The 23,162-nt window shown below is 51.7% G+C and overlaps 2 protein-coding genes across 2 annotated transcripts; both read left to right on the top strand.

Moving 5' to 3' along the window:
* Positions 1 to 198: 198 nt before the first annotated feature.
* Positions 199 to 11,161, top strand: C6H21orf58 (chromosome 6 C21orf58 homolog). Its single transcript, XM_086751419.1, has 8 exons — positions 199 to 258; positions 1,788 to 1,845; positions 3,632 to 3,699; positions 4,422 to 4,565; positions 5,021 to 5,135; positions 6,549 to 6,688; positions 8,346 to 8,518; positions 10,129 to 11,161. The coding sequence occupies exons 1-8, from the start codon at positions 199 to 201 to the stop codon at positions 10,142 to 10,144; spliced, it is 774 nt and encodes a 257-aa protein (XP_086607545.1). The 3' UTR covers positions 10,145 to 11,161.
* A 1,952-nt stretch (positions 11,162 to 13,113) lies between these two features.
* On the top strand, positions 13,114 to 23,082 carry KMO (kynurenine 3-monooxygenase). The gene is made up of 16 exons (XM_086750925.1): positions 13,114 to 13,211; positions 14,116 to 14,185; positions 15,718 to 15,815; positions 16,756 to 16,845; positions 17,053 to 17,101; positions 17,874 to 17,961; positions 18,593 to 18,758; positions 19,248 to 19,319; positions 19,843 to 19,964; positions 20,871 to 21,018; positions 21,305 to 21,362; positions 21,475 to 21,557; positions 21,830 to 21,931; positions 22,025 to 22,084; positions 22,283 to 22,452; positions 22,528 to 23,082. The coding sequence occupies exons 1-15, from the start codon at positions 13,158 to 13,160 to the stop codon at positions 22,448 to 22,450; spliced, it is 1,428 nt and encodes a 475-aa protein (XP_086607051.1). The 5' UTR covers positions 13,114 to 13,157; the 3' UTR covers positions 22,451 to 22,452; positions 22,528 to 23,082.
* The last annotated feature ends 80 nt before the right edge of the window (positions 23,083 to 23,162 follow it).

Below are 23,162 nucleotides of genomic sequence, written 5' to 3'. Positions count from 1 at the left end.
CATCTGTACTCATTTTTACCTGGGGAGTGAAACTGAAGCTTTTATCTTCTTCCCTCAATTCCTCATAATCTTGCCAATGGAATTATTACTGTATGAAGATCGTGAAAGGGAAAAAAAAATGACCACTGAAAATCTATCTGCCTTTACTTAGCTTTTTAACATCTTTTTGCCTACCTGCTCTTCCAGGAGACGACTACAATGACAGATCCTTCAGTGGTGGATCACCTGACACGGCTGAAACTCAAACTCCTAGAAAAGGTAAGGGAACAACTCTGCAGTGGTCACCTTTGCTCAGCTTTTTGCTCTCGCATGTTTAAGCATTAACGTATTTTAAAGAATTCTGTTTCTACTGAGATACAGAGAGGATCTGTAGCCAGTTGTGAACCATGCAAACAGAGGCAGACCAATGTGCAGCGGGGCTATAGTCACTGTCACTTTCTTAAATAACATTGTGCAAGTTTACATGGACCTACAGTAAATTAAAAATAGAGTTAGAGTGACTTTGATCTTAGGGGAGATACCACCAGTTAGCTCAAAACCAATCTGAGCTATGACAGGCAAAGTTTAGGAGTAAGTTATGAGTAAAGAGGACCTGAGATTGTTGTAAGGCAATTTCATGTCATCTTTTTTGTCTGCCTTCACATAAGGTATGTTGCCTGGTGAAACATGTGCGGACCTTCACTGGAAGTGCCTGAGGTGCTGCACAAAATCCCAGCAGCTCTTTGCTGTGACTCCGCACACTAACGCACACAGCATTCTCCACTCAGCCCTGTTCCTCCACCCTCAGCACATCTGACGCCCACTGGTGTGGATCATCTTCTTCAGTGTCCTCCACAAGCCACTTGAGGAGTTGTTTGGAAGGAAAAACAATTTGCCTGTGAATGCTGAAATTGGCATCTAACCTGTCTCCACGGTGGAATCTTTTGTCTTAGATGCAGCAGCCATTTGAGGGCAAAGCTTTCACCAGGGTGGAGCCATGCAGAACCAGGAAAAGAGCCTGTGCATCAGTGAAAGTTCTCTGATTTCTGACCATCAGGGAGCAACAAGGGCCAGCTTCTCCCTAAGGAGCTGAGCACAATAAGACAGCCAGTGGGGCAGGGGCATGGCTGGCCAGCCCCTAGAAAGGCACCCAGGGCAGAGCCAGAGGTGGTGGCCAAGTTCAACCAACAGTCCAGATCTAGCAGGCAAGCTCATGGTGATGAGGCAGGTCCAAGGCCAATTGGGAAGTGTCTGCAGGTTGGGATCGGGGTTAACAGGGATTCCTGGCCTGTCAGAGGTGAGGCTGTGGTTGAACTGCAGACTAACACTGCTCATCCAGTACAGCTCAGGTAGGAACTGAAGACCTAGAGCTGAGATTAAAGGGGCTCCTGGGCACATGAGCAGCAGGTGTGGATGGAAGCCCCAGGTGAGGCTGGTCAGGGCCATTTAGGCCCAAAACTGTCTGGCATCAAGTTCTTCATATGATCCAGCTCTCTGCCCCACAAAATAAATGATGTATAAGTCTCCTGATTCACCATGCTAGCAATTTCCAGATCTGGGGTAGCCTGGCCAGCTGGAAGCATGACTGTTCTTTTACAGTAACTAGATTTGTGCTGAGACATTTCATACTTCTGTGAATGCTTCCTGAAGCCCTCACTAGCTGTGATTTAGCAATAAGGAGCATTGCTTGTCTCCACTTCTGCTTTATTTCCTCCATCCCAAACCTACCGCTGTAGGGTAGTGTTGGAAAATGTTGTGAACTTTGCTGCCTGACTCGTAACCAGTTCTTGTTGTGGTTCTCCCAACAGAGACTAGAAAATGAGCAGGAGAAGCTAGAGAAGAAGAAGTCATCTCTCCCAGCTGCAAGTAAAAGAGAAGCATTTGTTCTAATTATGGGCATGATACAGAAAGGGCTTAGTGATGTTCTCAAGCATGAGTTCCTCAGTAGGTCACACCAGACGGTCACATGCCCTCCCTAAAAGCTGGAAGGAGCCTCTGCATGCTCAGTGGTTGGGCATTTGGGTAGTCTGAACTTCCTCTGTCTTTGCTGCTGTGACAGGGACATTGTCTGGAGGGCAGGAGGGAGACTCTGAACTTGAGTCAGTGCTGCCTCAGCTCAGCCTCTGTATCTAAATCTGTATGCAGCCCCAGGGACTGGAAGCAGCAAAAATGCGATTTCCAGTGAAGCTTGTGCAGTAACGTCAGTCTCTGTACCAGTCTCGGTCCTAACCAAGCTGATGACTCTTAGTGGCCTTGACGCAAAGAGAACAGGCTTGCTGGACTGTGCAGCTATCTACATTTTATCTTTTGGTTTTCTTCAGCTGCTTTTTTTGACAAAGGGAAATGATCAGCCGAGCACTGACATAAGAATGACCAGGTGTCCTCTGCAGCCTCTCGGCTGTGGATGCTGGTTCAGCTGGAGCTGAACTGGTGATCCTATTTGTCCGAGCTCCTATACCTAGGAGTGAGCCCCTGTTGCGGTCCAGCTGCTTGCTTGGCTTTGGTGATCCTGAAAATGAGTCATTAGGATGGCTGTGTGTCTCTGAGGGATCCAGGCAGGAGGAACGCTCCGCTTCTAATGCCGCTTTGCACCTTTGAAGCTCACCAACCGTTTCACCAGGAAAACCATGCATATGCAGTTACATCCTGACTTTGGTTTGGGCCGAGAGGCTGGGAATCCCAGCACGCTTACGAAACTTCCAAAGTTTAGGCAATTTTCTAGAAAAGCTAACAAACCAGCTAAGAGCTGGTAAGTAAGGGAGTTGAAAATAACCTGTGTCGTTATCAAACCCTTTCAAAAACTGCTATAATGGTTCATGTACAAGTCAAGTGTTCCCTTCAACAATACTCCCACGGAAGCTACGCATGCTATGTGCAGCAAATTAATTTCTTTGCATGGCCCGTGCGCTGTTAATAATTATATTATCTATGGATCAAAGGCTACCAGTAGAAGATCAGGAATATTTCTACGTTGTGTTCTGGGCTCATATTCTTTGAGCTGATTCACAAATAGTTGGAAAATTTCAGTGCTCTGGCGAAAAATTAAAAATCTCTTTAACAACAAACATTTTCAAAATACGAAGTGATGCTTTTCCGAGCAGATGCCAGGCATGCCTCCAACGTGTCTGAAAACATTCCTTCTTATTTTCATTTCAAGTGAGTTCAAAATCAGGTGTATGTGGGAAGTACTGAAAAGGAAGTTGATTCAGAACAAAAAGGGAACAGAAAAGTTGACATTCAAACATCACTTTGTTTTTATATGTCACAACATTATTTTTTTTACAGTTTCTAGCATAAAAAAAAAAAAATTAGCACAATCATCCTCTGCATTTACAGGGTGTATCTGGAAAATTTCAGGCTGAAATGACTTTCTAAGCCAGGAGGTTAAAAGGGGGCTTTAGAGAGCAACCTGAAAAGTTTATTTTCAGAGAAGGTGCGTTGCCTTTGTAGAGCTGCCGTACCGTGGTGTCTGCGTGTGGGATAAAGTCATTATCCATTCCTGGCTTTCACAAGAAAAGTAGCTTAAAGCCTTTTGAGGGAGAGGTCAAGCTATCTTACAACACGTTTTCCAGAATTAACGTTATGATGTAGGTGCTATAACAGCTCTGTCTTGGTGATCCCTTGAGAAGATAATGGACTTTTCCCCCTTCAGGGAACAGACGTGAGGATATGCTCCGCAGTGCCCTAAGGCGAAGGAAAGATCTCCTGCAGGAGCTTAGGGTAAGAGCGCTCCACCGTGCCTCTGTGGACTGACACACAAAAAGGGACGGCTTACCTGCACATCCACTGCCGATGTGGTTTCAGTTCTTTCCTGTCCTTTAGTTCTCTGGCTGGGCAATCTTCAGTCCTCTCCTCGTTTGGAGTACAGAAGCTGGGCCGGCTAATAAGGGAGAGGGGCTGGAGAGTAGTTTGCCTTCCTTCACTACAGCTAACGAAGCTTGCGCTCACTTCAGTTAGCTGGTGTGTTGATTCTGTTTGTCCTGAGCTGCTGTATCGTAAGGTCTCTGGGGTAGTGCCAAAACACAAATAGGGGATTTTTAATGCTGTCAAAGTAGGGACAATCGTAACTGCTATTTATTCCTACTGGAGGGTAGCAGCCACTAATGAAACGTTTTCTCAGACTTCTGGCAGTTTGTTCTTAACTTTTTTTCCATTCCCTTTCGCTTGTGCTGGAAACTGTGTGGCTTAGAGATGTGTGGGAAGAAAAACTTCCTTTATGCTTCTGCGGGCACTGGTTGAGTCCTTCCCTTTGTGCAGCAGTCACTTGTGGTCTGCCTACCAGACGCAGCAGTGCTGGACGTTTCTGCAGCAGTGTTTTGGTGAGCAAGGCTACACACTGCTGTGGGCTCCCAGGGGCTAATCACATTTAGTCCAGAGACCATAACAATATTGTCTGCCTTTCTGTGACCAGGTTTTCTTTAAGAAGATACTCAATTTTGCAGGAGCAGCACCTTCTGGAAGAGCTTTCACAGTCCCCTGCACCAGCTGGACGACACTGTCATAACCACCGAGCTGCCTCTCCGCATGTCTACCAGATACCTTTTCCAGCTGCCCAGGCGGAGCCACCAAGGATTATCCAGCAGACGGTAAGGATCCGCTCTCCTTGGAAACAGCGCTAGCGCTGTGCCGCTCTGGGACAGCAACCGCTTGGCAGCTGTATGGAAATGCTCATTCCACCAAAAGAGGAGATACACCTCTTGCTGTTGTATGGGACCCTTACGGCCCTAGGCAAAATCTAAGGGAAATAATCTTACAAATAAGGACAAAATTAACAGTGTGAATGATTTACCATAAGAATGAGGTAGCAAGGACAGCAGGATTGCCCACGCCCTGGCCTGGCCCTTCAGCCAGTTTCCAATGCACATCCCTGTCTGCTCGTACAGCCCACAACCTCAACAGCTTCTCCATGAGGATTTCATGGGACACAATGTCCAAAGCCTTACTGAAGTTCAGGCAAACAATACCAACTGCTCTCCCCTCCCAAAGATGAGGGACCTGGCCAAAATCAACCCCGACTACTCCATTTTCCTTTCTTTTTCAGATGCCGCCTCAGCCTGCCACCATCATCCAGCAGTTACCTCAGCCGCCCCCCCTGATCACGCAGATCCCCTCTGCCCAGCCTTTTGCAGCCCCCCGCTCCGGAAGCATTAAAGAAGGTAAGGTACCCTCCGTCTAGCAACCAGCTCGGAGAGGGCGGGCAAGGTGCCATGCAAAGTGGAAGGGGGCATGGAATGGCATTCAAACTAGCTAGGCACATGCTGTTTCACGACTGCTGCTGGAGCTGTAGGAATTGCACTCCATAAATGGGCTAGATATCATTTCTGAGAGGCTTTCAGACAAACTCTTATTGCTAAAACTAAAGGAAAAGGGACTACAAACTCAGCAAAGCCAGGTTAAGCTGCTGGGGAAGCTTGGGAAAGCAAAACAGCTCAACCCAAGGCACTGAGTAACATTAACAAGCTCAAACTCGTGCTCACAGGTGACTCCAAAATTAAGAAACAGGCTTCTAAAATCTCTTTTCATTCTTTTGTTCCCTCTTAACCTGCTGTTCAGTCTCCTCAGAACAATATAGGCTTTTATTATGCCCCTTGTTTGGAAACAAGACGGAACAGCTGAAAGTGCTGTTCCAAATATAGTGCAATGCCAATAAAAAGAGTTTGTTTCTAAACATAGGTGGCTGCTTCTGTGAAATAATACATGGGCAGAAACCTGGGATGACTTCCCTGGCTCAGCCTTCAGATGAAGCTTTCTTCATCCCACAGAAAAATCCTCAGTCATGAAATTGCAGTATTTCTGGGCTCTTTCTTCACCTAAGTGTCTGGGTTTTTGAATTAGAGTTTATTTTCATAAACAAAATATGTTTATGCGTGACTTCCGAAGCTGATACATGTAAATTACTTTTAGTATGACATGATACATGTAAATTACTTTTGGTAAATTACTTATGGTAGTTTAAAAAAAAAAAGGAAAGTTGCCTTGATTTTTTTTTGTTTTCTTTTTTTCTCCCCTCTCCCTCCTTCTGTCCACCTCCAAGCAAATTAGTTCCACTGCACAGGTCCTTTGTGATTAGGACCCAGAGATCACAGTAAGTAGATTGATGCACATGCAGTGGGCTCTCCAGGTGGCACTGCAATATCATGTAAAGTTGAGGAAAACTCTCACATGGAAAGCAATGATCTTGAGCCAAAGCAATGGAGAGCGCTGTGAGGAGCCGGTCCACGCTGGAGTAAGCGAGAGAGCTCTAGTGCTCAGCCCTTCTCCACCCTGCCAGTAGGCATAGCAAGGGGTGGGTTTGCAGAGAAACTAATAGACAAGGTGCTCAACAGCAGCTTTCTTGTAGAAGAGAGGAGAAATAAGAGAGCTGGTCTGAACAATCTTATTAATAGACATTAATTTTGCAGTGCCTGGCCAAACGATGCTAATATTCTTCACGTGTCCCTTTCATCTGCTTTGTCCTGGTTGCAATGACCTGTCTGTGTGCTGGAGGGCACTTCTTACCGAGATGCCTCTGCTGCTTCCTAGTTGCTCATAAAGCGCTTACTTTCTTCCTTGGGCTGACCTCTTCCCAGATATGGTAGAGATGATGCTGATGCAGAACGCTCAGATGCACCAGATCATCATGCAGAACATGATGCTGAAGGCCCTGCCACCAATGGCGTTCCCCCAGTCTGCTGGAGCCAGCTCTCCCTTCCTCCAGCATGCACAGCAGGTAAACACACGGGAGTATGAAGGGCATCCTTGCTCACCCGAGGCGCTGGTTGATCTCCCGGGGAGGGTACAGGGCCTCGACAAAACTTGCAGGAAGTCTGGGACATTTAACAGCTGTGCGCGTCTTCAGATCCACTGCAGCAGAAGAGTCGCGCTGAGCGACGTGCAGCCTGCCGCTTTACCGCGATGAACAGTGTACAAGATCCAATGGAAAAAAGTCTCTGAAAATTAGTTGGCCTGTACAGTTGAACCACTAACAGACTATGCATGGAAGACATCTACACTGGGCATATTTGTGTTACAAATCCTGTAATCGGCAAAATTTCACCTGGCAGTTTGAAACGGGCTAGAGCTGAAGCACAGATTTTGTTGTTACACTTGGAGCCCCACTGCTCCAGTTCCTGTCTCACTGAAAATCAATAGCTACTGAGCTCTAGAAGGACAGATCTTAAAGATTTTTTGGTGTGTAGATCCCTATAGGGATTTTTCCAAAACATATCCAGTGCCTAATAAGAAGTAAGTAATTTTGAACATATCCTTAGATGCCAAATTCCTAAGCTATTTTTAACAAGGTGCTATAGCTCCTTAGTGTTCTTAAGTGCATCGGAAAAACTTTTTTCTTGTCTCTAATCTGTAGCATTTATTACCTAAGAAGCACGGGCGGTTGACCTTTGGGGAGGAGGGGATGTCCCAGTGTTGCAAAAACCTCCCCTGTACTTTTCCTACCCCTCCATTTTCGGGCTACGTCTTTTCCCTGTGCTGTAAGAAAGATTTGTGTCCTCTTTCTTGGATGCTAAGGTTGTTGGGTGCTGAGAAAAAGTAACTCCCACACTTCTGCAATCCTTGGCCAGCTCACTGGCACCTTTCCAACATGCTATTTGCAAAAGCAACAAATGGCTTCAAAGGCCCCAAAGCCCGGGATTTGACGGAGGGGTAGGAAGTGCAATCCTCCTCCACAGCCCATCCCGTGACCTGGAGAGAGCTGACAGGTTTTTGCATCTGTTGGGACCAAATTTCTGCCCTGGACAGAAAGCCTCTGACAGCAGCTGCTAGCACTCACGTTTCGGGGCGTTGACGTCCCAGGAGGCCACCCACAGCACAGAGGTGCCCGCTGGTTTCGTCAGCCGTGGTCCCAGGGTGGGCTTGCGGTGGAAATGGCAGGCAGTGACGGCTCTTCCTCATGTCAGAGCTGCGCTGAGCGTTGCCTCAGACAGAATAAGTCCTTTTTTGTTTTCCTTAAACTTTGCTGCTTCTGCTTTTGAATACGCTTTCCTCATTGCCACGAGGGAGATTTCTGGCGCAGACGGTGGTGCTGGGAGAGCCAGCGGATTCATCTGCAGCTTGCTGTGGAGAACCCCATGTCTAAGGGAAGATGGCAGAGGAAGAGCATGCGTCTCCCAGTCACCACCTTCCTTCCTCGACTGGTGGGATAAATTGGAGGGGGAGTGGGATCTGAGTGCTTCTGAATATCAGGTGAAATCTGAAATCACCAAATATTTGCTGGACCTTCTATGCTGGAGCCTGCAAAACTCATCTCCAGACACATGCTGAAGGACTTCCGGCCAAGAGTGGCTGAGTGGGAACCCAGCTCCTCAGCCAGGGATCCTTCCTGTGGGGGCACAGATTTCACAAATTGCCCTTTGTCTCTTTCCCACAAGGACTCACAGTTTGCTGCTCCCCTGGCTGTGAGAGCAGACAGGCCCAGGCCCTCTCCGGTGCACCACCACCACCATTACCCTCTCGCAGAGGTGCTCCCAGTGCCCCATGGAGGCTTCCCGTCTGCACCCATGGCACATCGCTGGACCAGCAGCGCGCTCCCGGCCCTGCCTACGTAAGTAAACAGGCAGCCACGACGTACACTTTTAGCCCTTCCTTCCTGCACAGGTGGGGCAGCAAGGTGGACCAGAAAACCCCACGCCCAGGTGGTTCTTTGCTGAGGGCACTGCTGAATATTGTCTTGGGGAGAAACTCTTCAGCAGGGCCTGGTGTGATAGGATGAGGGGTAATGGTTTTAAAACAGAGGGAGGCAGATTCTGACTGGATATTAGGAAAACATTTTTTACACCGAGGGTGGTGGAGCACTGGCCCAGGTTGCCCAGAGAGGCGGTGGATGCCCCATCCCTGGAAACATTCCAGGCCAGGTTGGCCGGGGCTCTGAGCAACCTGATGTGGTTGGAGATGTCCCTGCTCCTTGCAGGGGGGTTGGACTGGATGGGCTTTAACGCTCCCTTCCCACCCAAACTATTCTGTGATTCTATGATTTAACACAAAAACGTGATTGAGGCAGGTTAAGTAATGAGTTGATACACTCCACCTTACGACTGGAGTAATTAACCCTTGCTTACTGTGGCATAAACATGATGAGACAAGGTCTGCAGATGATACCACGCTGTGTCCCTGCCACACAGAGCCACCACCCAGCAATGCTGCATGGCTCCGCACTGCGGTGGCAGGGCCAAAACCCTTGGGTTTTGGGTCTCCCCATGAACCCAGCAGACACCTGCTGAACAAGGGCTGCATGTGTTTTACATTCAGGCTAAGGTTCCTCGCAGGACCTGTATTCTTAAAACAGTGCTGAGACATTTGCTAATCAGAAATTCTTGGGAAAAACCCCACCAGGCTGCCTCTAGGTCTTGTAGAGCCCTTGAGCCCTTAGCAGAGCTGGCTCCTCCAAGGACTTCACTTGCCTGTGCCGTCCCTGCTGTCTCTGAGCTTGTCCTGGTCGGCTTTCTCGGTGTGAGCAGATCAGACCCAGGGCTAGCGTTTGATCTGGTCTGCTCACGAGAATGCTAGTGGCAGGAGGGGTCCTGGGCAGGGGTCTGAGCCAAGAGAGAGCAGTGGTCTTGCCCAGTATGTCAGGAGGGGTTAGCATGAAAGCAGGCGTTGAAGCAGCGGTGCGAGGAAGTTCTTACATGCCGAGGCTGGTAGAGAAATGTGCGTTGCTATGAAGTGTGGTGGGGCAGCTGGAGACTTCGGGGTGGGGTTTCACTGTTGCATGGGTCAGAACACAGCTTTTACTTTGTGCTGTGGCTCTTTCAAAGCCTCAGTGAACACAAGGGCAGGATGGAGGCAGCTGCATCCTCAGGCACAGGGGTGGCCTGCTGGCAGGGGTATCTCTATGGCCCTCTTTGGCATGGGATTTGAATTCCTGAAAATATTATTTACCTAATGGAATTTGAAGGGATAAATATTTCTACCCCTTTCGCTTTCACATGGGTTTGTAATCTGTACGGGTAAAGATCTCTTGGCTCCTTCCAGAATTGGTGCTGTTTGCAGAAATCAGCAAAGGAAGGTCTTCTCATGGCTTTTAAGCCGTCTTCTTCCTCTTCTTCAGCTACCTTCCCCATGAATTATGACATCCGACACATTTACACCGCAGCTGCAGCAAGCAGGCACTGTTGGCTATGACCAGACAAAATAAAGCCATTTTTCTTGTTGCAGGTGGCCCACATACTGATAGCTGTCCCTCTGCAAGTGGACCATCGCGTTGCTGAGGTCAACCTGTATTTGAACACTTCCTAAACGACTTGTCTGATGGACAGCCGAATGTCTGTGTGGCTGCACATCCTTGGGACAAGAAGGGAGCAGGAGAAAGACTGCAGATGTTCAGAACAAACACACCATGCACCTGTGCTCTGCTCACTCGTTTCTGCCAGCTCCGTTGTTTCCTCTCATCTTCCAAGCCCAGGCCAGCCACAAGCAATCACCACTTCTTTTTTTTTTTTTTTGCCCTCTCTTCACAGAACCGAGAAAACACATCCCAAAGCATCTTGCTGGCCTAGCAGCCCGCAGCAGCCCCTGGCCATGAAATAATCTGAACACCGGTGTTATCCGCGCCCTTGCAAATGAGTACCATCCAGCTCCAGCGCTGGGAGACCCCTGAATTGAGGGTTTAGTCGCCAAACCTCATCAGCCTGCAGTGTTCCTCCCTCAGCATTTTGGCTTTTACTCCCTCACTGATATACTTGTCCTACGGTACTTACCTATTCGGGGAATTAAAGGGGAGCAGGAAGGATCCAAACGCAAATTACCTGCACAGCAGAGCAAAACCCTGCCATCGGATTTTCCCGAAGAGCAGCACCCTGCCCTACCCGTGTGAGTTCATGCACTATTTGAACAAATAATTCTCAGTGCAGAAGAACAGAAAGAAATCTGCTGCTGCAGTCATCGGGTTTGAAGGCTGACGTGCAGTGCCCGGCCCCAGCTAACCGCAGTCCCTGTTTTCTGCCCCAGGAGGGCTCTGACTCTCAGCCTTTCCCAAATCTCACACTTACAAAGCCACCCACAATTTTCTTCTCAAAGAGCTATCAGAGGGTGATTTAAGCAGCCTGAAATTGTGTATATTTGTTTCCTCATTTCTTAACCTCTCCCTCCTATAATCAGGGTTTAGACTTGACTTAAAAAAAGAAAAAAAACCAGCAAACCAAACCTGAGGTTCTTCCTTGGATGTTGGCATGTCTTTTTCTTCAGCAACATAAATCAAACACTTTTCCCTTCTTTCCTTTTCCCACTAATTTTCAGAGGGTAGGCTTTAATCCGAGCCCATGCTATGCAATGAATTCACAGCCCTTTCTCAATGTCTTCCCACCTTCTCCTGTTTTTAAAGTGGAGGACATCTTTACATTGTTTTCACCCGGTGCAGTTTGTAAGTGAATCAAGACGACCCAGGGATCTCTAATTTTTTTGGGATGGTTACCCAGAAGAAAAGACACCACACTGGGCATAGGTAGTCCCGGGCAGGCAGAGTTCAGTCTGGTTTGCCAAAAACGACCGTCACCAGCTAAGGAGACGGGTTTGGCAGCGAGAGGCTGATGTGTGTCATCTTGGAAGAAAAAAAATCTTTCGAACTGTGGCCCGTTTCCCCAGCCACACAGTGCTGCTCATGGACAGGTCGGGCGCTTCCCCGCGCGTCCGTGTCTCCAGAGCAGGCGTGCAGAGCGTGGCCACTTGTGCAGGAAGCAGTATTCCAAGAGCAGCTTTAGTTACGCAACTGGATGCTGTGTTACTCACAGGAGTCCGTGAATTAATAGGTGTACCTCGGAGCGCTGCTACCCGATCGGTAAGGTGAGGCAGCGGGGTAAACGGTAAAGCTCGCCAGACGAGTACGCAAAGGGTGCTGTGAGCGGTATTTCCAAATCACAACTGTCACCGCTGGAAGCTAATGGTGTGCTGCCTGTGCTCTGAAAACAATTAGTGAATAATTGATTTACTACGTAAAACTCACCTTGCTCTTTGCCCTCTCTGTTCTGTTTTCTTTGCCGGGGGTGTGCGAGTCCACCGGAGAGTGTGGATCAATTCACTGCTGTGTAGGCCAGGGAAACCCAGCGGAGGGTCTTCACTGGCCGCTTGTTCGGATGCAGCGCCAAGGCCCACGGGCACTATCGCCTTTAGCAGCCCCACCCGGGACCCCTGCCCTCCCCCGGGCCAGCAGTCCCAGTTAAGCTTGGGCCTGGAGCTACTTATGGGTCCTGTTGACCCCGTCCTGCGTGTCCTCTCCTCTCACGGTGCTGCAGGTTAGGACTGCGGCGTGGCACGTGCTCTCCGTCCCCTCGGAAGCAGTTGGCCCTCGCTGCGCTGGGAACCGGGACGCGCAAGGGAGAACAGCACGGTGCTTGTATGGGGATTTGGTCTTGCTCCTTTGAGACAAACCTGCTGGTTTGGGCTGTGCATCGCCCAAACAGAAATAAAGGGTAGTTAGTGTATGTTAACGTACGCGTTTTCACTGTCTGCTGTTTAATTATTGTGCGTAGCCTGTAACTGCCTCCTCCCTTCTGAAAGCTTACTGTGTCCAGCATCGGCTCAGCAGAGCACTTCCTCCCAAGGACGGGCGTGTGAAATGGTGCAGGCAGAGATGTCTCCTCACAGCCTCATCCAAGTCCTGGAAAGCTTCTGCGGATGAGGCATGGACCTCACGTGGGCTCAGCATCACGCCCCAAAGCGCTCGAGCCACGCACAGCTTCCTTGGGTGAAAGATGTCCTCGCAGATCAGGCCCCTGGGCAAGCAGTGTGGTTCACCTCCCACCCTCAGGAGAATGCCCATGACACTCCAGGAGCTACTCCACGTCATCCCACCAGTGCCTTTACAGTTGCAGCCCCGTGAAGCACCAGCAAAAGCCTGGCAGATGCAAGTGCTCCTCCTGCTCTGTGCGTGGTTCATTAGGAGGTCCTTGAAGGATGCAGAATTGCTTTACAATTTTCAAAAGAGACCTTTCAATCAGGCCAGGCTGAATGATACCACATTCACGTCCCTTCACCTAAGGCTCCGTGTGGCTGGCCGCACGTCCAGGCTGATTCACCGACAGTCTCTGGGCTGGGAGTTAAACTTTAACATGAAGCAGGGGAGATGACTCCAGGTGTGACTCAGCCACCCACATCCTTCCCCTTCTCCTCCCCGCTAGCGAGGGCAGCGCAGCAGGACAGGGAGCGGGGACGCAGCAGAAAGAACTCGCAACCTGGGAGCTGCCCCGGTGATGGAGCCTGGTGACCCACGGGGGAAAAGAGTCGCCATAGTCGGCGGCGGCCTGGTAGGAAACACAATTTGGCTGCGGTGCGATTGCATTTGCTGGGGAGCCGGGGCTGCGAAAGCATTGCTTGGATGAGGGGCAAATGTTTTTCTTAGAATCCTCCTTCAGATGATGGAGCGTTATGGAGGAGTTGGTTGAGTTCCCACAGCGGGAGGCAGTGAGGCTCGTTTGAGCAGCTAGGACTTTGTAAGAGGAGAATGACTCTTTCCCTCGAGGGAGAGCTTTGCTGCTGAGATATCCCAGAGACGCAACGCATGTCTGTGGTGGGCACTTGCCTTGAACGGTATGTGCAAATAAATCTGTCTGCCAAGAGTCCTCTCCTCAGAGGAAAGGGCTCAGGCGATGGGGCAGTGGTGCCCAGGCACACTAAATAGCAGTCCTCGTTTGGGCTGCCACATCCTCCTGTCCCTTGGCTGCTTCTGGCTTTAACCAAGTTGCTAACGTGAAATGCTTTGCAAGGAATGAAACTTGGTAAAGGCTGGGCTGAGAGGAAATGCCTTCCCCTGCCCACTTTTGTTTGGGAATGCTTCTCCTCCGTCGCTACTTGTGGAGTGATCTGACTCTAAAGAACAGCACAGAGCATTGCAGCAACTAAACCTCTCTTTGGACTTTTCGGCCGTTAGCTTCTTGGTCCCCATGCTGCTGGAAAAGAGGGATGACATAAGAGTCTGTAGTTCTGACAGCCACTAATGATGGAAATTAAACAGGAAAAAGACAGCCGTCCATTTAAATAACAACCTTCTCTCCAGGAAGAAGTCCTCTAAGGTTCTTAATCAAAGGGTCTTCCTATATAAGCTGAGCTGCATCCCCTGACCGCTGCTTTCCCTCGATGCATCCCAGCAGCGACCTGCGATACAGCTCCTAGGGAACCTCTTCATCCACCGTTCTGATCCTTCTCTTGTAGGTGGGCGCATTAAATGCCTGTTTCCTTGCTAAACGAGGTTTCCGTGTTGACGTTTACGAAGCCAGAGAAGGTAAGTTCAGCCTGAGCGTTACTGCTTTATTAAGATGTTTCTGTCCCTTTACTGATAACAGTTCTTGAAGAAGCAGAAGAGGAACTGTGTGCATTCACTGAGACTGCAGAAAGAAAATGAAACCTGAAAGTGTGGCACTTGGAGAATATTCTTTTCACTCTTCTCTTTAGCTGCTGTGATGGGGAGGAGCATTTATTTGAACTAAGTTGTCTCACGTGGAGGGAACTCCCCCCTTCAGCTACTAAAATGATGCCCTCTTTTATGTTCTTGGTTTAAATCCTTACCTTTGAAAACTGGGCTTTGCATGAAGAAATACAGCACGGTGCTGTTGAACCAGGCTGGGTCAGAAGTTTGGAAGCAATGGCTGTTAACGCTGCAGCATCTCTGTTAGGGTTAAAAGCATCGGCTCGACTCGTAACCACTGACATGTGCGGAGGGGGGCTGATGGTGAGAGGGGCAGAAGGAGAGATGGGGTGCTTTCTGGAAGCCTCCTGCTCTGCGGGGCACCGCAACAGAGAAATGATGACTGGGAGCTCAAGTGCTGGCTGAAATGGAGAGAAATCACTCGCCTTCAGTGTCTATCAGCTGTCAGACAAATAGAACCAGGGCAGAGACGGCGAGCCAAGCGGAAGGTGAGAATAACACCATGGAAGGTGAAAATCAACTCGAACGTGCAGTAAGGGGAAAGAGAAGCCCCATCTGACGCGTGGTCTCTGTGGTAATTGTTCCCGCTCGGGCAGACGCCGGGACGGGTGGTTCTGAGCCCATCCCAAGCCCTGTGCACAGCTCTGGGTCCCCACCGCAACAGCAGGGTGGTCACAGCAGCCAGCCCCAAGTGATGCCAGCAGGCTCAGAGCCAGAGCAAATGACTTTTCACCGTGGTTTAACTCTTAAACTCCTTGCTGGGTGTTGCAGATGCTAGAGGTTTCACAGGTTCAAAAAGACTCTGGTTCCTCTTACCTTCCTTCTGAGCCAGATGGATTTTACCACTCTGCTCCAGTTTCTGGCCCATTGCTCATGCTGAGGTGCAACCCTGAAAGCCATTGGGATAAGTCTCTGCCACGCGCGCTGGCTGGACAACCCGGGAAGCCTGAGTGAGGCCATTCGGAGGAGGAACAGGCCAGTGCCGAGACATTTCCACCCGAACAGCGATGGAGAAGGTGACCTGCCAGTATCCCAAAAAGCATCAGTCTGTGGGTCTCAGCAGAAGCTGCCAGGCATTCATCGCTTGGCTCTCTCCGCTTGGAGGGGAGACAGCTCTCAGTGATAACGTGCCCTCCGACACTGGGGAGCTGTCAGGATCTGGCGTTTCCCTTTGCAGCACTTGGCAATGAGGAGGCATGGAGGAAGCGGCTCTCCAAGCTGACCCTGGCCGTGCCCTCTGATACCTGCACTCTCTGCACGCAGAGCAGGGGGACAGGGACTCCCCACTGCCCCGCCTGCTGTCGCTGCAGGGATTTCGGGAGATGTCCCCCGCACCAGCCAGCACTACAGTATCGACGTCTCCATAACCAACGTCTCTTTCCGCGCAGATATCCGGGTGGCCAGCTTTGCCCGTGGGAGAAGCATTAACTTGGCCCTGTCTCACAGAGGACGCCAAGCCCTCCGAGCTGTGGGGATGGAAGAGCAGGTACCGTGGTCGCTTCTGTCGGTGGTGGGGTCTCTGTGGTTAAAATACTGTTGGCTCCAGCTGGTGATGGACAAACTCTCTTCTGCTCCCTGAGCATGCAGGGGCCACCGCATGGTAACTCTGCTTTCATGAGGGTGGAGGTAGACCTCTCCCGCTGCATGTCCGCAGCCTGGCTCTCCACTGCTTCACGACACAGCTGGAACGGGGGATCTCCCCCAGCCTGGGGGCAGCACCCAGCCCTGGGCAGCTGGGCTCTGCTCGTGGCAATGGATGCTTCCCCGGGAGACCAACACTCAGACAAGACCTTCCAGTGTTTACCTCTCCTCTGTGCTCTCCTTCCTCCTGGAGGGTGAGAGCAAGCAGGGCAGGAGTAGGTAGACTCCCAAAAGAGCTGGATGCAATAGAGGGGGGCTGGTTTCTCCATTGGCATGCCCAGGTTTGTATTTTCCCACAAAACCTTGAGCTTCAGGCTGACCCCTGAAATCTGTGCCCACCAACCTCTGCACAGCACGCTTTGCTGCGAGCCCAGCAGTGCTACCACTTAACATCCAGCTGTTGGCAGCGGTGGGATCTCCTGGCCCCTGGCTTCCTGCCGAGAAGGAGCCCAGGCTTCAACAGCTCGTATCCCAGCACCAGGGTGGAATTTGGTTGTCTTCCTCTGCCTTGTCAAGCAACCTGGGGCTTTTCATCTCCCTTCTATCCAAAAATAATTTTCTACTGATTTTTATGAGAATGAGCTTGTAAGTAATCTCAGTAAAATGTAGTGACTTGGCACTGACAGCCCTGTAAAATTTTCCCCAGTAACTCAAGGAGCCACACGAGCAGAGTGTGTCCCACGTGCAGTGCGTGGAGGTGGGGGGTGGCGCTTGGTAGCCTGTGCCCTGCCCCTCAGCAACTCAGTTTTGACCAGGACGCCGGGTTGTGTTCCCTTCTGTTTCAGATTGTGTCCAAAGGCATTCCCATGCGGGCAAGGAGGATACACACGCCTTCGGGGAAGAAGTACTCTATCCCCTACGGGAAGAAGAACCAGGTACCAGTCTCCTGATGCCGCATCGCATCTTTGACAGCGTTTGTAGCTCTGTGTGACGGACAGCCTGGGGCTCACGCTCTTAGGAGGGATGCTGTGAGCAGGAAGGGGATTGCGTGACGCTGTTTGGAGAGGGTGACGTCTCTCAGCTGGCCATGCAGAGCATCCCCCAGCGATGCCTCCTAAACCCCGTGTTTGTTTGCCTTGCAGTACATTCTCTCTGTGGACAGAGCAAACTTAAACAGAGAGCTGCTAACAGGTAGGTTGCCAGGTCTTTCTGCAAAAGCTTTTACACTGCATTCACCCAGGATTTAGGGTTTGCCCCATGAACAGGAGACTTTGGGCCCCAGGCTCTCTTTGCCCATGAGTTCTGCTCAACCTGTCTCTCAGAAAGCGCAAACCTGAACTACTTGTGTTTTTAAGAAGAAAATCTGTGTCGTTTCCCTGCTGCTTGTCTGACACGAGAGGATATTCAAGCGAGTCCCCCCAAGGCCTTCCTGCACGTGCAGAAATCCCCGAGGAGCAGCTCTCCCTCCTTCGCCTTCGAGCAGGAGCTGCCTCGGCTCCCCGGCTCCCGGCACCGCCATCTGCTCCCAGAAATTCACCAGTGAAAGCAGGAGATACCTCCCCAGCCTTGCCACGTTTCGTGACACTTTCCACAAGCCCTGATTGTACAGAGACAAACAGAAATTGGGGCGCTGTGGCAAAGTGCGTAATTAGGCCAGGCCAAATTTCCCCAAATTTCCCATGGACTACAGGCACCGCACCCCGTTCTGAAACACAACATAGGGATGCTGGGAACAGGGCGATGATTCATGATTCGTGCGAGGAAGAAAGAAATCTTGGCAGGATTCTTTGCACGTCTTAAATAGTTTTCACTAGAGTTGACCCAACGCAGTCCCAGCTACCGCTCAACACAACAATCTTACTTGCTGTGATGGCAAAAAGTCCTTATCACTTAGGGATGGCTTGGGAATGGTTTTGGGGTCACAGCACAAGGCTCTACATTTCGTTGTCTTTTCTTTTCACAGCTGCTGAGAAGTACTCCAACGCTAAACTGTACTTCGGACACAAGCTGGTGGGGTGTGACGCAGAGCGGGGGACGTTAACCATACAAAGGTAAGCCCTGCACAAGCGCTGCGTTCCGTTAGTTTCTGCTTAATCATTCATAAAACCTCAAACAATTGAGCAATCGCAGTTGGAAACTAGCGTGTTATTCCTAAGCAGGCAAAACTCAGTGTCAGATTTGGAAAGGAGAAACATCAAAGCAGGGTTCATGGGGAGGCGGAAAAAAACGTAAGCAACTCCCTCAGCCCCCAGCAGCCTGGCAGTAGGCTAGGCACGTGCTTGCTGAGCTGTGCAGGGAATAAACGCGCCGGTCTCGGCTGCGCTGGTTTTCAGGGACAGATTGCTCGTCAGGGAGGGCAGCTAACAACCTTGTTTCGTAGTTGTGTTGAGTTCTGGTCATGCCCCTCCATCAGCCTGGGGGTGCAGGCTCTACAAAAAGGCAGCGTTGTCCCAGCAGTGCCTGTGGCATTCTTGGGTAGACCTGGTGGAGTTTTGATATCCCGCAGGATAATTATCCTAACGCTGAGCTTCTCAGTCAGTGAAAGCCCGTCTTCCCTCACCCTAGAAGATAACGCTGGAGGTGACCCTGGCATTTTGCAAAAGGCAGACCCGCTGTGCCCAGCGGTGCTGAGCTGACCTGGAGGTATGGGAGGATTGATCCAAGGGACTCTCTTGCTTTCAGATTTGACCAGCAGCCCTTGCAAGTCACCTATGATCTCATCGTGGGATGCGATGGAGCCTTCTCAACAGTCAGAAAGCAGTTCATGAGGCAAACACGCTTCAACTACAGCCACGAGTACATCCCTCACGGCTATATGGAGCTGACCATCCCCCCCAAGCACGGGGACGTAAGTGTGCTACCACCTTTGCAGGTGGGACACCCTGCTCCCCTCTCCTGATGGCTCTTCTGCAGAAGCTCTTGAGAATCTAGTTTCTTGTCTGAGACTCAGCCAAGGGATTAAAACTTTCCCAGGAGAAGGCAGGCATCTCTTCCTCTTCCAGTGGTGGGGCCAATGTCTTGGTACCTGGCTGCAAAAATCCTAGAGAGCCTGCCCCGGAGCAGTAGGGTTCACTCTAGCTTTGGGAGGTCCTGGGGATATGGGAACAGGTCTGTGGAGATATCAGTGATCGCAAAACAGCAGATTTTTAGCTGTCTTTTCTACCCTTTCCTCTTGCCCTTGGCTCTGTGTCTCCCTGAAGCATCATGTACCAATAAGGGGCCCTGTGGTGTGCCTTCTCATGGTACGAAGGACGGGAACCAGTGTGCCGGTGTGGACGGGAACCAGAAACTGAGCAGGGCAGGTCAGGGACGCAAGGCAATTTCCCTTCTCTTTCAGTTCGCCATGGAACCAAACTACCTCCACATCTGGCCGAGAAACACCTTCATGATGATTGCGCTGCCCAACATGGTGATAACCCACGGCCGCGGTCCCTTGGGGCAGGGGATGGGGCTTGTGGGGATGAATGGGCTGTGGTGGCAGGCACATGGCCGGGGCTGGGAGGGTGCCAGGAGGGACCCCCAGCCTGTGCCAGGCATCCCACAGCCTTAGGGGTGCAGGGCAAGACCCCCAGAGCAGGCCCTGCCTCACAGCGCTGAGCAGGTACCCGTGCCACCTCTCTCTGACTGCACATCCAACCCCATCCAAGCCCACCCGAGCCCCCCGAAAACCAGCTCTCTGCAGCTGGAGGTTATAAACCAGACATGGGAGTACCAGGGCAGCGTGCCAGGCCCACACTGGCAGATCCCACGCTGCCCGTTTCTGCCCCCGGCACGTGCAAGCCCACCATGGAGAAGGGGGTGGCCAGGGGCTCCTCCCCACCGTGCAGGCAGGTCGCTGCGATTGCCAGGTGACAGGCTGGGCACGGAGCTACTGCTCTGGGTGCTCTCTATGGCCTCTGGGCTTCTTTCTGACCTTCATCCCTGGCTGGCAGGACAAGTCCTTCACCTGCACGCTCTTCATGCCCTTCGAGGAATTTGAGAAGCTCACAACGGGCGAGCAAGTGCTGGGTTTTTTCCAGACCTACTTCCCAGATGCCATCCCCCTCATCGGAGAGTAAGTGTTCCCATCTCCCCTTCGGGTGCATCAGCACAGTGCTGCAGAGCCAGGGGACACATCCCCACCCCGCCTCAGGGTCCCGGTGACGGAGACTCCGCTGAGGCTGGGGGGCCAAGGGATGGCGACCGCTGTTGGGGTGGATCCCTACGGCCTGTAGGTCTGAAGGAGGGGGGAGCAAACAGGTTGAGGTCCACACTGTGTCCGCACAGGCTCAGCAGTGGGATGCAGCCCTGTCCCACGGTGGTTTCTGACGGAGTCGCACTGTCACTCGGAGGCACAGCCCAGGCCACCGCGGGAGCAGAGAGCAGATCACCCTCCGCTTGCTTTTGTGTTGCTGTTCAAGGCTTTGCACTCAAGGGATGGGTTAGCTCTTCACATTTTGACATTAGAGGTGGGGGAGCACAGTGACTCTGCTGCAGCGAAGGCAGGGGTTTTGTGCCAGAACCAGCCGTGCCAAGGTAGTCCTGCTGTTCGGATAGCCGAGTTCCGCAAATGTTGAGATTTTAGCGAACAGCCTGAGAAAAGAAAAACAGCCTGGCAAAAGAAAAAAAACAAACACTGTGCTGACTAAGCAAAGCCTGGCACTTAGTGATTATGTGGCTAAAGCAAAGAGCAGCGCTGTGAGACAAAAGAGACACAACTGTGTGGGACACAACTCCCAGCAGCACGCTGCTCCCCAGGCAGCGGGGACCCTCTCACCGCCGGGCAAACGGCACTGAGTCAGAGCATCCCACTCCTCCTGGGGGACCCGGTGGCGGTGGGGACCGAGACCAGCCTTCCCAGCTTGGTTTGTTCATCCCAACGCCGACAGCGGCCCTGGCTTCCTGAGCTGGAACGTGGCATGACTTGCTCTTCGTGTCTCTTGTGGTCCCACAAGTGAAGTTTCTGTTGTTTTGCCCGAAGGCGTGAGCTGAAGCACGATTACTTTTTGCTGCCAGCCCAGGCCATGATATCCGTGAAGTGCTCCTCCTACCACCTCGCTTCCCGGTGCGTGCTGATGGGAGATGCCGCGCATGCCGTTGTGCCCTTCTACGGACAGGGCATGAATGCAGTAAGTCCCTGGCTGGCCCCGGGCCGTGTCAGTCAGATCCCTGCTCTTTTCACCCAGAAATGCCTGGGTGTAGAGGCATTGCCTGGTTTTAGGCTGCCAGGAAAGGCAACCCTCTGCATTTCTCTGCAAGACCATTGGCAGAGCAGCCTGGAGTACAACTCCTGCTCTGAAGCCGCGGTCAGTGGGACCCTGCATGTGTGAAAGCTACACCTCTGAGCATCCCTGAGAGCACTTCTTGTGAGTGTGTGGTTCCTTCTGCCTATTTACCCTCGAACTTTCCTCCCAGGGCTTTGAGGACTGTCTGGTCTTTGACGAATTAATGGACCAGTTCCACAACGACCTTGGTGAGTGAGGTGTCCGGGGAGGAGGCAGAGCAGAAGAGGATCTCTCTGCAGCCGAAGGCGGCTGGCTAGTCTGCTGGGGAGCTGCCCATGAGCTGCTCCTTTCCTCTCCCAGGTGCCTGCCTCCCTGAGTTCTCCAGGCTGAGGGTGCCAGACGACCACGCGATCTCGGATTTAGCCATGTACAACTACATAGAGGTAGGCGAGCTGCACGCAGAGGTGTGGTCCCGCGGGCTGTGCACACAGTGGCACTCCATTAGGATGCACCCGGCGGGCAGGGGCTCTGGCAAGACTCTGGTTGGGCTCTCACCCCAGCAGACTTGAGCCTAAGAGCTCCTTGGGGATGCCACTGGGGCTGGGGAGGCTCTGGTCCCTGTGGTGGCCCCTGGGACAGGCAGCGGGAGAGCTAGCCAAACACAGAGGGCTCTGCCAAGACGCCCTGCAAAGGGATGATGGCTGCTCTGTCGCAGATGCGTGAGCACGTGAATTCAACGTGGTTCATCTTCCGGAAGCACGTAGACAACTTCCTCCACACCCTCATGCCTTCCACCATCATCCCATTGTACACCATGGTAAGGCCAGCACCTCGGTCCCCGCTGCCTGAGCCGCTGCGAGCTCCTCCTGGCTGGCTTTGAGGCGGTGATGGGCTCCTGCAACCCTCCCAGGTGACCTTCACCAGAATTCGCTACCATGAGGCCCTTCAGCGCTGGAAATGGCAGAAAAAGGTTGGCCGATGGTGGTGTGGGTCCTCCCCCACACTGCGAGCCTCGGGAGCATCCTGCATGCCCACTTCGCTTGGCTGCATGGGGGGAGCTTTGGTGGGGGGGATACTGCCAAGTGGGCGCAGGTGTGAAGACTTCGCTTGGTGCCACAGGGCAGGAGCAAACCTGTGATGATGCTGGGGTTTCTCTTTGCACTTGCAGATCGTTAATCGAGGGCTCTTTGTCATGGGGGCGGCAGGACTGGGAGGCACCTACCTGCTCATAAAGCGGCTGGCACGGAACTTGGACTTCTGTGTGGAAAACCTGAGGGGCTGGTCAGATTATCTCAAGAATATCGGAAGTTTTCCCTTTGGCACACAAGCGGCTTAAATGTAAGGGAGCTCCTGGTTGTAATAAAAGCGAAGGCACGGGCTGTGGCCTCAGCTGGGTGATGTTCTTTCTTGCAGCTCCTGCAGCCCTCTGTCTCCTGCCCTCCTGGGAATGGTGGTCGTCCCTCTTCCCGGGCGAGAAGAGCCTTGCAGGAGCTCAGATGTTTCTCTGCCTCGTCTCAGCAGCCCTGTCTCAAGCGACGCAGCGTGTCATGGGCTGGGGGTGGGTTTTGTGTGTAGTAATGGGGGAGCACGCGCCCTGCCAGCCAGCAGACCAGCCGCCTGAACCAGTCGGGGTGTCCCAGCCTCTACTGCTGGCTTCTGCTCTTACTGAAATCATGTCAACATCTTGACTTGAAAACCAGCCAGCTTCCTCCCCGCCTCGTAGGAAAATACGGTTCTGTTGTTCTTGGTGGAAATGACACAGCTTTGAGACAGGACGTTCTGGGGTGGTGCTTGAAGCCTGAAGAAAGGGCTGTTCCACACCTGGCTGAGAAATACTTCGACTTTTGCAAGCAGGTCTCCACAAGGAGACCACCAAGTCTTTGGGCTAAGGAAAGCCCAGGAGCCTGAAGGACCCTCCTAGCTCTGGGCTTTCGCATGTGCCCTAGCATACACTTCTGCCTAATGCAACTACTGGTCATATTTCGTTTTGAAAAAAGTTTGGACCCCTCGTTGACTTTCTCTAACTGTCCTCTGAAGCAGCCTGTGAT

Source organism: Chlamydotis macqueenii, chromosome 6 (assembly GCF_036417535.1).
Source record: "Chlamydotis macqueenii isolate bChlMac1 chromosome 6, bChlMac1.mat, whole genome shotgun sequence".
NCBI classification, from domain to species: domain Eukaryota; kingdom Metazoa; phylum Chordata; class Aves; order Otidiformes; family Otididae; genus Chlamydotis; species Chlamydotis macqueenii.
Note: the sequence above shows the minus strand (reverse complement) of the source record. Positions and strands in the feature narration are given on the sequence as shown.

Excerpts from the sequence above, each read along its gene's own strand:
- C6H21orf58 (XM_086751419.1), top strand. The coding sequence starts at position 199 with ATGACAGATCCTTCAGTGGTGGATCACCTGACACGGCTGAAACTCAAA. Across the intron at positions 259-1,787 it reads AACTCAAACTCCTAGAAAAG|AGACTAGAAAATGAGCAGGA; the intron begins GTAAGGGAACAA and ends TTCTCCCAACAG. Across the intron at positions 3,700-4,421 it reads ATCTCCTGCAGGAGCTTAGG|GAGCAGCACCTTCTGGAAGA; the intron begins GTAAGAGCGCTC and ends TCAATTTTGCAG.
- KMO (XM_086750925.1), top strand. The coding sequence starts at position 13,158 with ATGGAGCCTGGTGACCCACGGGGGAAAAGAGTCGCCATAGTCGGCGGC. Across the intron at positions 16,846-17,052 it reads CCTACGGGAAGAAGAACCAG|TACATTCTCTCTGTGGACAG; the intron begins GTACCAGTCTCC and ends TTTGCCTTGCAG. Across the intron at positions 19,320-19,842 it reads TGATTGCGCTGCCCAACATG|GACAAGTCCTTCACCTGCAC; the intron begins GTGATAACCCAC and ends CCTGGCTGGCAG.